Raw genomic sequence first — 14,437 nt, 5'->3', positions numbered from 1 at the left:
AACTTGATAAAAGAAAGCTTCACCCAAATCATAATTCATCCTGAGGAGATGAATAAGTGCCTCCATTAACAACACGGCACTGGAAGGGATTTTTCAGTCTTAATCAGAGTGTAGCATGTATGTAATAAGATATCAACACACACACACACACAGAAAAGGTCAGTGAGGCAGTTCAAGTTATGATTTCAGATTAATTTATAAAATAGCTCACTTGAGATACTGTGTTTGAACATACATACAGTGCATTCTTCTACAGTACAATACAATACAATACTTGTGTGTTACACACACACAGCGGAGCCCTCTAAGTTTAACAGCCTTGCCACGTATAGAAGTGAATGATGGATACTTTGGCATAGTTTAGTGACAGACTACTGTTGGAAAAGACAGAGATATTGTAGTAAGTGGTGGACGTCAGAGGGCTTTACGGTTAACAGTCACTGTACAAAATGGATCGTTTGGATTGTAAGAGCCATTTTTGTTATTGTTTTGTGTTTCGAGCTCCTTTAAGACACGGTGACGTAGCTCACGTTGATCAGTTGTTTCACATTCTAGTAACCTTTCAAAAAAAGGGACACACACTGTGCACTGGTTGCTGCTGGCATCTTCCGACGCACGTATGATTTTGTACTATCATATTGGACTGCATAAGAAAGTTGTTCTGGGTTGGATTGATTTGTTTACGTTTTTTACATGCAGTGGAACTTGCCAGCAGGAACCGGTGTAGACTACATGGCTCTTGATGTGACAGAGAGTGTAAATGTCTAACAGTCAGATACAGAATATACTAAGACCCAGATTGTATAAGAAGAGGTGCAAATCAATATTAGGTCTTCAACATTCTACCTACTTTTACTGTGTCATTGCACATTGATGACGTATACAAGTCACAAATAAGCATAGAGTGTCTTGCTGATAAACAATATTCATATCACTACTCATGTATTGTTTATTTAATTACAACAATTTCTTACTGGTTTCACATCAGCCACAAGTAGTTATGCTGTTGTACTTCCAGGCAGACTCAGGCAAATAACAGTATTAGCCTTTTTTTTTTTTTTTTTTTTTTAAAAAGAAAAAAGGATAATAATAAATTCAGCTTATCTTACAACTTATGCTCCTTTGTTGAGACTTACCCAGTCACATGTTAGGAAATATTCCAAGCACAGTTCATATTTAAATATCTAAAGCCATTTAAATATGTATTGCTGCACAGGTCTGGTCCCAGGGAGACACACGTCTGGTCCCAGGGAGACAGATAGTGTAGACAAAGAAATAAGACGACTTGAGTGGCAGCAAGTGTTGCCATGTTAAGAAGACAAGCTGCTGAATGTTTACTTGGCCTGAAAGTCGGGAAAAATGGGACAATTAAGAATAGCACACCTGAAAAGACATTTTATATTTTACATATTGTATGTACTGCCTCACAGATGGTTTAGAGAGAGAGAGAGAACCTTACTTATGACTATGAGTTTTCCTCCACTTCACTGCACATAGAGAATCGCCCCGTTGTCTTTCTTGTCCTGATGATTATAAGAGAAGAAACTGTATGAATTTCTTACAGGAAACATGGAAAATAATGGGAAAAGAAACTGCTCAGGCTCATGGGGACTTGTGACATCTGCAAGCAAACATCCTGAGCTCCAGCCAAAACACTTGTTTACATGCACAGATTAATCAAGCTAAGGCTATAGTACAATTAAGACAGGCAGTCGGACAACTTGCCAAGTCAGACTATACATATGGAGGAAATATATGTACGTGTGACACTACTGAATCAGTTTCCTGTTGACCTTCATGTCACAGAAAAACGAACGAAATGGGTCGTAAGCATAAATCTCGTCTTTTCATTAGTCCAAAAGTGGGTCTTCTCCATTGCTTTCGCCTGACACCGTCACGTTGTTTGTTCTTTTACCGGCAACAGAACTGCAGGTTATACGTCGTTTCCTTCTAATTCCGAGTCAAAGACCAGGGAGGAAGTTTTGGTGCATGATGTAACTAAAGCAACACTCTGGTCTTCCCTCAGTGTTTGCCCTAATCGGCTGCACTTGATAAAAATTTCCTCTGCTTTTTATGTTTTTGTGGAGTTTCTGTTGGAGTCTGTGTCGTCATTTGTTGATATTAGCAAAATCCACCCACTACTCACTACCTCTCTAATAGTTGGTGGAAGTCAAAAAATGGATGTAGTCTCCAGGGTTCCTCCTGACACCAGATAGGAAGTGGAAATATATTGAATAGCCACTAGAGGGCAACAATAACTCAGTTTCAATGTTCAATGAAAGTCTATATGAAAATAAATCTACTTCTCTCTTGATTTATAATGACAGTTAACATTATCCTGGATCTCAATCGTTACTTGGAGCTTTTTCCGATGTGCATGAGCATTGTGCATTTAAATTTAGGAGGAAAATAGACGATAAAGTGCGGCACATATGAGTGGACACCAGTATAATTGACAGCTGGTATCATCCAATAGGAGTCTGGTTACAGGTGACGCTTCTACAAACCTTCAACACTGTGCTGGCCAAATCACAAAACTCAAGGCTTCAAAGCAGATGCATATAAGTAAGTCTGGAGGCCATTGTAGGCAACAAAGGAGGCTACGGAAGGTCTCATTTTTAAGTTCATTCACTGGCATTAAAAAACAATCATGATCTTATATACAGCCCCTCTAATGCAGATTGATACATGCAGACACAATAAATCAAAACATTAATATTGTCAAATACAATAGACTTGATAATACGTGACGCTGACCTCTGACATGACAGGCAGGTTGTCATGAGGAAGGAGCCACATGGTTCGTTGGGCCTTGGTTCTCTGTCTCTGCAGCAGTTTTCTCAGCAACCGCTTCACCTTCCGGTCTCTGGGGTCTGCACATTTCACCGCCTTCTTCGTGTAAAGACTAAAACAAAAAGAGCCAAAAAATAACCAACATTTTTCACAATGCAAAAACGTCAACACAAGCTTCTCCTGAACTTTGAAGGCAAAGGGAAAGAGCGTTTTGGCACAAAAAAATCTGAGAAAATATGTAAGCTGATTGAACATGATCAAACGTGTTTGGTAACTGAAATACAGAGGACCAAAGGAAACTGTTCCATCTTCAAGAATTTGATGTTTTTGTAAAGAAAGCATGCTCTTCATTCCCCAGCTCCTTCAGTTTACTGTGACTAGATAGAAACAATAGGTATCACAATGCAAAATGGTTTGCTTAACTAAACCCTGCTGTTCTGACTGACTGGCTACAGCAGGACTCAGTTGGCTCAGAAGGTATTTTCAAATGGCTTGTTATTCCCACATATTTCCTTTCTTACTTCCCTGGCAGTTACAGCTCTGAGCTCTTCCATAACAACATGACCTGGAAAGATGACAATGCCTCTCAGCCTGGCTCTGCCCTCCTCTAACAGGAGGCATATTTTCCATGCCTGCAGATTGCTGTGTGATCTTAAGCTCCAGGAGTGGATAGTTGAAATACTTGCATGATGGCTTGTATACTGCAGTCTGGCCCCTCTGTCTGCACCTCAAACCGCAACACATCTTTGGTACGCACCTTGCCCTGGGAGTACAACATGCAGCACTGGACATCTCTCTGCATCTGTACACCTTTACCTGGAGAACATATAGAGAAAGAGGGATGAGGAAAACCTTGTTGTTAACTTAAAAAAATATATAAATGAAGGAACATAAAATAAAATAACCTTGAAATTAGATACAATAACAGCCATAATAACTCCAAAAATAGCTCTAGAAATAGCTCCAAAATCACTTCTTTAAAAAAAACTTTAAAAAAATTCCATGAACAAATGTAATGTTTTATCCTGAAGAATTGTATTGACGCTAAAAAGTTGTTTGGTGTGTGATTGTGCCTGAAATGATTGTCTTGCATAACATATAGTATTTCTACAGAATACTACCATAAGTTTATGTTTATTTGTGTATCTTTTACTATGTTTTGAATAGATTGTGTCATTTACCTATTTCCTGTAGTATCCTAACGGGGAATGCCGATTTTTCCAAGTCCCTGGATGAGTTTCTTAATCAATTCTTCTTCATATTCTCATGGAACTTTTGTAACTTTGTATCTTTTATATTATTATATACATGTGTGAAAACAAATAAATACAAAACTTTGCTAAGATTATGGAATGTAAGCTCTCTGAAGACAGTATTGTAGTGAGTATTTTGGCAGCTTCTGTAGAGATAAAATTTCTATCTGTTCTGCAGGATGTGCACATGCCTTCTGGTTCCATGTACATTCACATATGGACACACATGCTGTGTGCATGCACACACACACACACACACACACACACACAGGAATCCCAGAGGAATTACAATGGCATCCTATTGTGCAGCCGTGCCAGTGAGGAGAGAAAGAAAAAAGTGAGAGAAGGAGAGGAGGAGGAGTGTGTGTCTGTGTGGAGGGTGTGCCATGATGCCTTTTCATCCAAAGCAATTGTGTGAACAAATTAAAGTGTGATGTGAAGCAGCAGGAGCGATAAGAGAGTGAAATAGGACAGTGCTGCTTTGTTATGACACAGATGATGTAGAATCAGGCTCATCACCGCACTTCCACCACTCTTACAACATTTAAAAAAACAAGGTGACACCATGACACAGGCTGAGCCCTGACACACTGTCTTTCTCTTTCTTTATCTCTCTGTGTGTGTGTGTGTGTGTTGTGTGTGTTGTGTGATGTTCAGATGCTCGTCCTCCTGCCTGCGCTCTGCCCCTCTGTTTACATCCGTGCCTCCCTCTCTGCTGCTCCTGCTGCTGCTGCTACCCCTCTTTCCTTATTCTCTCCTTTTTCTATCCTCGCCATCGCTCTCTTGCTACACTCTCCACCTGCAGGGTGCATGTAAGCCATGTAACACACACACACACACACACACACACACACACTTCCACACACACACAAAGTAAGTATGGCTATGTCCTACCGTCCACAGATGCCAGAAGGATAACAGTCAGAGAGATAACAGTCAACATCTGCAGCATGACCATGATGAGGCTGGCAGAGAGGAGGAGAGGAGGATAATCTACTCTGTCACCTCTCCCTCTATGGCTGCCTCTCTTATATGACTCCCTCCCTCTCTTTATACCTCCCTGCCCATCTCTCACTCACTCACTTTCACCACCTCTCTTTTTTCCTCTTACAATGTTTCCCTCCCACCCTGTTTTTCCATTTTCAGTCATTCTCGCACTCAAACCAAACTCCCTCCCTTGTTCTCTTTTTCTTTCACACTCATCTCACCTCTCACTCCCTTCTCCCTCCTTGTCTCCTCACATGTGGTGCCAAGCCTCATTTGTCTCATTTGAGGCTTTAAATTCCTCTTTTATCCCCTTCTCCTCCTCCTCCTCTTGTCCACAGTGCATTCTCTCTGCCAGGATTGAAACAGACTTAAGTGGAATCAAGATGGAATCACCCTGTAGCTTTTACATTGCATAATCAGCCCAGTTTGGGGCATTTTGAGCTGCACAGAAAGGATACATTTCTAAATGATGTTAAATTAACCCTGTGTGTGGCTGTTTCATGTAGTTGGGGACGCTGTTAGAAGAGTGGGTGTGTCAGACTGTCTCTCTCAGCAGTTATGTTCTCTTGGACTGCAGACAGGACGCTGAACATGCCTAGAAACTCTGATGAACTACATTAATTAGCTTTAATTAACCCCAAAATACAACTTACAATGTACTGTATCATGAAGTATGATTAGAAGCTGTACTGTGCAACTTTGAAAATCTTAATTATTGTCAAATGTTGGGTTAGGGTTAAGCCTATCAGCTCCACATGAGTCTCAGTAAAGAGGTCACCAGCTCTCATGTCAGTAACATTCCCGCACTGAACACGGGAAGTGATTTGTTTAAGACAAGACAAATGGAGGCGACAACAACATCACTCCACATCAAGTGACACGGACGGCTGCAAACGTTGGAGTAGGACTGAAACCACAAGGAATCAGCCTCAAAATGTTTCAGAAGTGACTACTGTTCAAAAATAAATAAATGGTTGTCCAACAGTTTGACGGAATGAATGCTTCTGGCCCCCGCACTGCCATTGTTTACACACAAACACACCCTCTGTGCCTGCTTTCAGATGAAGAACACAGCATACAAATCATTTTATAACCAAACAAAGTCCAAGTCCTGTAGCCAATATGACATTTCTTCTTTTTCTTTTATGCTTTGGTATATGTTCATGCATCGTTGTCACCAAGTAAATGTAATATATTTGGTGATTCAGATGTCTTTCAAATATGCCTTTTATATGTCTTTGCGGTCTCTCCCCGTTGGCCCGTAAATCATAATAAATTGTTACTTAGAGTCCATAAATGAATACCACAAGAACAAGCTGGAGGCTTTATCTGAGGATCAAGAATCTGGATCCATGAAGGAGAGGCTTCAACAGAAAAACCACACCAGGACCTGATTATATAGGGAGAAACCAAAGAAAATGATGTGGCCTAACATGTGTTGCAGTAACATGTTCTTTTGAACCAACCAAGAAGTAACGATTTGGAATTGTGCTTCTGTGTCCACTGTCTCTCGGGCTGTGCAAAAGTCTCTCAGCACCTGTTGTCTTTATGTCAGTCCAATTCTGTCATCAACGTGATTGAAAGTTGGTTTTATTATATTAGCAAGCCGTGAGTGAGTTTAACTCATCACTGTACAACATGTGTATACAATAAACCTGGCGTAATAGACCTTTTTCACAGCAGATATTTGTCGACATGAAAAACAAGCACAGGTTTTTAGCAATAACATTAAATATGGTCCCACTCCAGTCTTCAGAGAACCAGGGTCGTGCTTCTGTTCAAGTGTAAAGTGTACTTCCCACTAAGTATGTGACACTTTAAACTTTTTTTCATAAAAAAATGTGTTATTTTAAAACTACATGCATGTTTATTATATTGTGGATTACATCTGGATGTGTTTCAATAAGGATATACTAAATAATATACTGTATGGTCATTATATCCTTGCTATGAGACTTTTGCACAGATGTACTTGTAGGTTTTTGTCTGATGATCTTGGCACACCTGTATTGGCAATAATACAAACTGGCCAGCAGGTGATATTTCTTTTCACATACTTCAGATCTTTTCACGACACATGTGAAGGGAATAGAATCTTTTGTTCTCCAGGCGATTTTCATTAGACTTGGACTTTTTGTTCTGTTTTCTTTAACCTTGGGTTTTTTAGTTCTTTGTGTCTGATTTTCCGTTCATTGTTTGTTGTTTTATTTTGTAGTATTTCCTTGTGTGTGCCTTGCTAAGTAACGTTTTACTTCTTGTCCTGTCTTCCCTCTTGATTGCCTGTCCTGTCCTAATGTAATTCACCTGTGTATCATTAGTGTCACCTGTGTTTGGCTGTCCTGAGTGTATTTAGTCTCTCTGCCTCTGTTGGTTCATTTGATTAAGTTCATCCTGTTTCCATGTGTTTCTGCTCCCTGTGTTTTAAGGGTGTGTTTCATTTCCTTCCATCCCCTCCTACTTAAGATTTGGGTGTGGGTTATAGACTCTTTTTGTTAACGCAAACTCAATTTTTGTTAAAACATGACAATTTCATTTCTTGTGTCTGAAGAACCAAAGATACAGCAACCAATAACATACACTAGTATAAGTCTGCGATTTATAGTTGAGTGTTCAGATCAGTCATTCTTAGAGACTGGGTTGGGCTGAGTAGGATTTTTTTGGGATGTCCAAAAACATTTAAAGAATGTGTCTCTAATTAAATAACAAACAGAAAATGAAGTTTGCTCCATTAATTTGACACATTTGTAATGGACATGACTCCACTCCAACACTTAGTGGCAAAACTGAGACACATTCAGACAACATGGCACCAATATGTCTCTTACAGGCATACTGTACATATCAGAACCCTGGATGTGGAAATATGCATTCTGTGCACATGAGGTGGGGGTAAAAATGTGTATGTGTGTGTGTGTGTGTGTTAGGGGTGGGATTAACTGTTGAAGAATTTGACCCGAAAAATCAGTTTGGAATCTCAGCTGCAAAAACATACCTTCCACATGACAACAGGTCTGCTTGTGAGCCGGATTCCTTTACTGCATATCTTCACAGCTACTGAAATACCTTCTGTCAAGGTGTGTGGACTCGCAGTCATCGTGTGGGGAATTAAAATGTAAAAGGAGCAGCTGTGTGTAGTGGAGCGGGAACTGACAGGATTATGTCTTCTTCTTTGAGGAGGTGAAGAGCTTGAGCTGTAGAGTGTGTGAGGAGGACATGGCCTCCTGCAGACACTGGGAGGACTTACTGCACCGGACATGCATGGAGCTGAAGAGATTTGAATGTTTCCTGAGAGGGAATTCCAAGAGATAAAAAGGCAGTAAATTCTTAGCATCTTTGAAACAAGGAAACCTAGGAGATGTGTTCTCTAAAAATCAATACCACCCAAATAATAACCACATATTTGATTTTTGAAACATAAAAAAAAAAAAAAAAAAAAAAGAAGTTGGCCATGTATGTCGATTGCTGGTTAGAACATCTGGATCAGGCGTTTGAAACACTTTTAATAGCAACCATAACCTGTGGAACCTAGATCTGATTCTGAATGAGTCATGTCATAAATAATAATAAATATGGCCTAAATGCAGAGGTCGAAAGAGTACTGAAATATTCTACTCAAGTAAAAGTACCACAATTGTAGTTAAGTACAAGTAAAAGTGCTGGTCTAAAAATGTACTCCAGTTAAATTAACAAAGTAACTTGTTAGGGTTAGAATTAGGGGGTTCTTTCTTGTGTTGTGCAAAAAGAACAAGGGGACTCAAATCTCACATTAGTTGTTTTTAATTGAAGGCAAACCTTTACAAATTAAATAGCTGAGAAAATAAAATATGTAAACATATAATGTGTCAGTCAAAAGGTCACAAGTGCTTCAACTTTCTCACTCACTCAGGGACCTTAATAAGTGCCAATTCACCTGTCCTCATCATTCACCTGTCCTCATCACTCACCTATCCTCATCATTACCCAGTCCTCGTCATCATTCACCTGTCCTCATTACTCACCTGTCCTCATCATTCACCTGTCCTCAACATTCACTGCCAAAGTTTCCAGTGCGTAATTTGTATTTATTTTAATTCAGGCCAACATTTTTTTTACTCAATAATGTAGCAAAGTACACTACTTTGCTACATTACCTAAATAAAAGTAAAATTACAAAATTCAAAAATTACATTACACAAAAAACCTACTCAATTACAGTAACGCGAGTAAATGTAATTCATTACTTGCAGTGCAGTGACCAGCGTGTGGCCCAGATCTGACAAACAGGAGCAAACTGCTTAAGTGCCACCAATCTCTGTGGTATGTAGGCTAGAAGAAAGTGTCAGTGTGGTGAGACCTGGGCCACAAAGAGTTGAATATCTGGGTAGTAATAAAAGGTGAAGTGAAATGTTGAAGGTCTGTATCATCATCTCCACAATGTCTTCACAACCTTTGACTAAAGGTACTATAGGCATTATTAAGTTTACACATACTTGTCATTGTAATTTGTTTCACTATTAATTATAATAATTTGACATAATTAAACTGGAAATGGAATGATAAATCTTTATTTCCATAAAGGAAATCACAGGTCATAATTTATTCCCTGAGCATGTCATTGAGGACCATCAGATTCATTCTTCACGTTCTGCTCTGGACAGGGAGGCTCTCTACTTTCATTTTCTCAGGACATTTCCTAAATGGAATGTCTTTATCAACCGTGGAAATAAAAATGATGTCCAATCCTTTGACGTGTGATTATATTTTATTTGAAAAGAGCAGTCCACGTTTTCTTGTGCCAGTCGGGAATTCCTCTAAAGGGAGTTGACTGGTGCACTTCTGAAACCAAACATCTGTGTTTCTCACTGCTCTGTTTTATTACTCCCTGAAACACTAAACCCAAAAAAATCAGTTGGGCATTTATTAAATTAAAAAAAAAAAAACTCAAGTGGTCTTGACTGCATCTGGGAGTGAGAAACTGAGCACTTTGGACGTCTTTAACAAATTCTGCCGGGAAGAACAACACACGTCTCGTGGGTCAAGAATACATTCAGACAAATTCCTAAGCTCTGTGAGATTTTCTCAATGTCTTTGTGTTCAGCATGAAAATGAACCTTCATTTTTTCACTGCAGGCCTGTTCTGGACTGTGTTCATGTACAGAACGTACTGCTGCTGCTGGAGGAAAATCACTGTTAATTAATCTTAAATGATATTTGATCACTTTACCAAAAGATTTACTGCTTGTAGAATATGATATTATTTTAATACAGAAACCATCACGGTTCACCTTGAGGCAAACAACTTCCCTGATAATCAACAAAAACCAGCAGTATAGTTACAGATGGCTGTGATTATTTGGTTTATTCTGAGTCTGATTAGTCTGATTTTGTTTTTAGTTGTCCTGGACTAGTAAACTCCTTCATCAATGCACATTCAACAAATCACAGTACCACAATTGTAAACACAACAAAATACAGTCCAGAACACATTATTAGAAACAGTCTGAAACTAAAGTAGTAAAACTAAAGAAAAGAGAGCTGCCAATTTCCCTTAAGTATAATTTCCCTTTGTTACATACAGTGTGTATCCACATCACTTTGTTTGTCCATCTGATGTACTGGACAGTAACTTTATGACGGTTTAATATGACAACTGAGAGAAACAAGATGAAAAAAAATATACTTATGGCAGGAAACTGCAGAATAAACAGAATATCCTCTGCCAGCTTTAAAAATCAGTTTGACAACTAAGTCTAATCAAATTACATAACTGTTAGTATGAGGGGGAAATTGATTACATAATGACAGAACCCTGGATAGTTCCTGCATCTGTGCAGGATCAGCACCATGGACAGTGGTGTTTATAAACCACAGAGGGTTAAAACCTCTGCACACCTACAGTCCGCCTCCCCCATAACCGTGTGGCTGTGGACCATTGTGCATTCACGTGACAAATCCACTCACCCTTCTGACTTATATGTGATATATGTTATATGTTTATGCTGGTGTGGCCGACCAAACACCTTTAAGTCAACTAAATAAATACTAATGCTGATACTGTAGGACGGGTGTGTTGCATAAGCTTGAGAGGTGCTGACTGACTCGTGATGAAAAAGTCAAGAAGAAAACATGTTAAATAAATATTAAAATAACTTAATCAGTCTTAGCTCTTATCTATAAGGTCATTATGGTGCCATGTGGTCAACGGCCTTATTGATTAAGTATTATTTACATGAGGGCTTAATGTAAAAGCGTATATGTACTTAATTTGTCATTTTGCAAAATGAGGAAAATCTCAAGCCATTGTGAAAATACATTCCTATGGTGATCACATTATACACAACCAAGAAATATATATAAAATATATGTCAAAGTATATTTGATTTGAGTGACAATGTTTATATAGCAAATCGAAAATTGACCAGTAATTCAGGAGCTGTTGAAAAATGACCTTTAATTTTCAAAGAAAATGGACATTTAAAAACTTTTAACATTTATTCCACTGTGCAGTTGTTGTTTTTTTAAAATATTTACAATAATGTACACATCACCACTAATGTATTCAAAGTATGAAAAGTAATACTGGCACATTGTAGAAAATCATTTATAAACATCAGATATGATGCAGAGGCAGGACTCGACTTAGAAAAGTACCAGAGAAGTTTCCACACAACAGATGTCCCTGCAATGGTGAGTTTCTTGAATGTTTGCAGATGTTCTATATTCTGATTGTTCTCCTGAAGCAGCCTTTAGTCAAGAGTGCCTAGAGATGATAAAGAACAATTAGTACATGTGTAACTATAACAAACGTAAGTCCATTACTGCATAAACACCTCAGCATAATGAATATGTACATCTCTTTTGAACATGTACTGTATTGATAATATGAAAACAATGCAAAAGATTTAGAGGTGTAAATTTTACTATAATTTCAAGTGCAAAATCAGATTTGCACATAATGACTTGCAGCTTGAACACAGACTGGTTTATACTTCTGTGTTGTACACAGTTTGTCCTGGTGAGTCTGTGCTGCTAGTTGGCAGTGAGGTGTTTCTATGACACTGTGCTCGTACTGTACTTCAAAACATTGGCACCTGAAACAGAGTGGATCTATTGGAAGCTGGAGCAAATACAGTTTATGTACTGAAATTACAGCAACAGAGAGAAGACAGAGGACACTGTAGGAGACATGTGTGTGTTTGTATTACCATGAGGGCTGGGCAATAATGTTTATGCACTGTGCAAACACACTTTGTATAACCTCAGATGTGTCTCTGAAATGTCTCGGTTTAACAAATGTTTGTTGTTTTCTGTCCATGAAGAAGTTAAAAACCACAATTAACTAATTTCTTAGATTTTAATTCAGGAGCAAAAACCAATCTTGAATTTATCTCCAAAAATATTGATATTTGCTGATTTGAAAATGTTTTAATTTTTACTGTGACAACCCCATATCATTCAGCCTTAATTACCACTGCACTGAATGAGACCAAACGAGGGGACAAAGCTATCTGTGTGCCTGAGAGAAATGAGGTTGCAAGCCAAGACAGAGCAGAGGATACTGCACAGATAATATATGTACTGTATATCATAAATACTGCACTGATTCAAGTGTAACTTCAGACCTACCTTCAAGAAATGCAAATTCATCTATGGCCTCTATTGCATTGTCTGTGGAGGTTAATGAAAAGAGAAAAGTGGTTTGACTCAGATAAATGACAACTCAAATGAGTTCAATGAGTTGAGGTATTTTATGTCATTGGACAACCCATCTAATAAATACCACAGGTTTTAACACCACATCGGTGCCAAGCTATCCTATCTCTTCTACAATAATCCACACAATAACAACTAAAATACTGTTTCTGCTCTATATAAGTTATACTTTATAATGTATGTATAATGTGTATGACTTTAAGTTGAACAATACTAACATACAGAACCATTTTGAAGTGTAGTGGTACTGTATATTTCTACAAACAGAAAATAATGTCTTCACAATTGCTTACCTAAGTCTTTTCTCTGTAAAGTTTTCCTCTTCCCTTGCTGGGCATACACCAGGGCATCTTTGGCAATCATCTCCACAAACAACTCCTGAACAGCAGAAACCTTTATCACTTACAGTCATTTATGACCAAAACAAAGTCAAAAACACAGCTTACTTTTTCTCAAAGCAATAGAAACAATGGATATTTTTGCCTTCAATATTAAGGCTAATAATTAGAACATCCAATGAAAATGGGACTTGATATACAAACATTTCACTTTCATGATTTTCACTTCTTATACAACTTACAAACTATTCTGTAGAGTAGGTCATTCTGCCCCATCTAATGCTGTAGCTAACAGTTATTGTCATTACTGGTTAATAATCAACAAAAGTAATTCTACATCACACAACCTTAGTGTCCGTTCAGAGGCAGAGGACAGCGTGTGGCGCTGCGGGACTTACTGTAGCTTTAGCGATGATGAATACAGACTCTTGGCTGGCGAGGGACACGTCTGGGTCGGTCTTCATCAGCGTCTTGATCCGGGACAGCGGCAGTTTGTTCAGGCGGTTGTGGGTGACGGCGGCCGCGGGGCCTGTGTGCTGCTGCTGCTGCTGCTGAATCTCCTCCTCCACCTCGGCCCCACGGGTCTCCTCCTCGCTCCCACACCGGTCGTGGTCGAGTTCCGTGGGAGTAACAGGTGTTGCAACAGTCGCTGCCATTATTATTAATTTGTACAGAGATGTTGTATTTACTAAAATATATACAGCAAATCAGTTACAGTTTTCAAGCTACATATCGCACATGACAATAACATCAAGCTGCATGTGTTTCCGCACTTTTGACCAGGGGCCTGCCAGTCACTGCTAAGCCCCGCCTCTTCCTCTCCCGCCAACTAATCCTCGTCTGTAATTGGACAAATTGTGAATCGGTGCTTTGCTACTGGATAGAAGTGAACGTCAATCTCGACGTGTTGCCGCTTCAGGGAAAGCAGGCATGGAGAACGGTCTGGCTACAGCCTGTAGTCCTCACGACACACTTCTCCTTTTATAACTTCCACCCTTATCCTAACCCGAACTGTAAAAGAAGACGTGCCGTGCCGTACTGTGCTCGCTGTTAGCTACATTCTGCGACTGGATACTATTGGCCTCATGTGGAAGAAGACCCGCCCCCAATTCCGTTTCTGATTGGCTTACCCTGAAACCCCAACCAATCAGAGGTAATCGACGAGTGGCTCTTCCTACACCAAAACTGGAAAAGGTAAAGTGACGTGATTTTTTTTTTTTTCAAAATAATGGTCAAAAATGAATGTGATTGACGTTTACGTTTTTATTTGAAAAAATATTAAACGCAGTGGCTACATGCGTTTTTATTAACTTCAATAAACATGAAATTAGCTAAACTGACAAAAATCATAGAGATGAAAGATAAGTCAAATTT

The 14,437-nt window shown here is 39.0% G+C and overlaps 2 protein-coding genes across 3 annotated transcripts; both read right to left on the bottom strand.

Annotated features, from left to right (window-relative positions):
- Nucleotides 1–177: 177 nt before the first annotated feature.
- Nucleotides 178–5,101, bottom strand: ccl44 (chemokine (C-C motif) ligand 44). The gene is made up of 5 exons (XM_058638715.1): nucleotides 4,941–5,101; nucleotides 3,480–3,609; nucleotides 2,758–2,905; nucleotides 1,460–1,523; nucleotides 178–1,343 (listed from the first exon to the last, which is right to left on the bottom strand). Exons 1-4 carry the CDS (start codon nucleotides 5,002–5,004, stop codon nucleotides 1,485–1,487), a joined length of 381 nt encoding a protein of 126 aa, XP_058494698.1. The 5' UTR covers nucleotides 5,005–5,101; the 3' UTR covers nucleotides 178–1,343; nucleotides 1,460–1,484.
- A 6,345-nt stretch (nucleotides 5,102–11,446) lies between these two features.
- Nucleotides 11,447–14,211, bottom strand: pole4 (polymerase (DNA-directed), epsilon 4, accessory subunit). Of its 2 annotated transcripts, XM_058637534.1 has the most exons (4): nucleotides 13,462–14,203; nucleotides 13,019–13,103; nucleotides 12,639–12,680; nucleotides 11,447–11,772 (listed from the first exon to the last, which is right to left on the bottom strand). In XM_058637534.1, the coding sequence occupies exons 1-4, from the start codon at nucleotides 13,717–13,719 to the stop codon at nucleotides 11,759–11,761; spliced, it is 399 nt and encodes a 132-aa protein (XP_058493517.1). In that variant the 5' UTR covers nucleotides 13,720–14,203; the 3' UTR covers nucleotides 11,447–11,758. The 2 variants fall into 2 exon arrangements, with proteins under 2 accessions (XP_058493517.1, XP_058493519.1); XM_058637536.1 differs by lacking the exon at nucleotides 12,639–12,680 and having other exon boundaries at nucleotides 13,462–14,211.
- Nucleotides 14,212–14,437: the final 226 nt, after the last annotated feature.

Source organism: Solea solea, chromosome 9 (assembly GCF_958295425.1).
Source record: "Solea solea chromosome 9, fSolSol10.1, whole genome shotgun sequence".
Lineage (NCBI taxonomy): Eukaryota > Metazoa > Chordata > Actinopteri > Pleuronectiformes > Soleidae > Solea > Solea solea.
The sequence above is the reverse complement of the archived record's forward strand: the minus strand, read 5'-3'. Positions and strand labels throughout refer to the sequence as shown.

Coding starts and splice junctions, on each gene's coding strand:
- ccl44 (XM_058638715.1), bottom strand. CDS start 5,004: ATGGTCATGCTGCAGATGTTGACTGTTATCTCTCTGACTGTTATCCTT. Junction 3,610..4,940: donor CCTTCTGGCATCTGTGGACG/GTAGGACATAGC, acceptor TATGTTCTCCAG/GTAAAGGTGTACAGATGCAG. Junction 2,906..3,479: donor TGCAGTATACAAGCCATCAT/GCAAGTATTTCA, acceptor TTTTTGTTTTAG/TCTTTACACGAAGAAGGCGG.
- pole4 (XM_058637534.1), bottom strand. CDS start 13,719: ATGGCAGCGACTGTTGCAACACCTGTTACTCCCACGGAACTCGACCAC. Junction 13,104..13,461: donor TCATCATCGCTAAAGCTACA/GTAAGTCCCGCA, acceptor TCTGCTGTTCAG/GAGTTGTTTGTGGAGATGAT. Junction 12,681..13,018: donor TTTACAGAGAAAAGACTTAG/GTAAGCAATTGT, acceptor TAACCTCCACAG/ACAATGCAATAGAGGCCATA.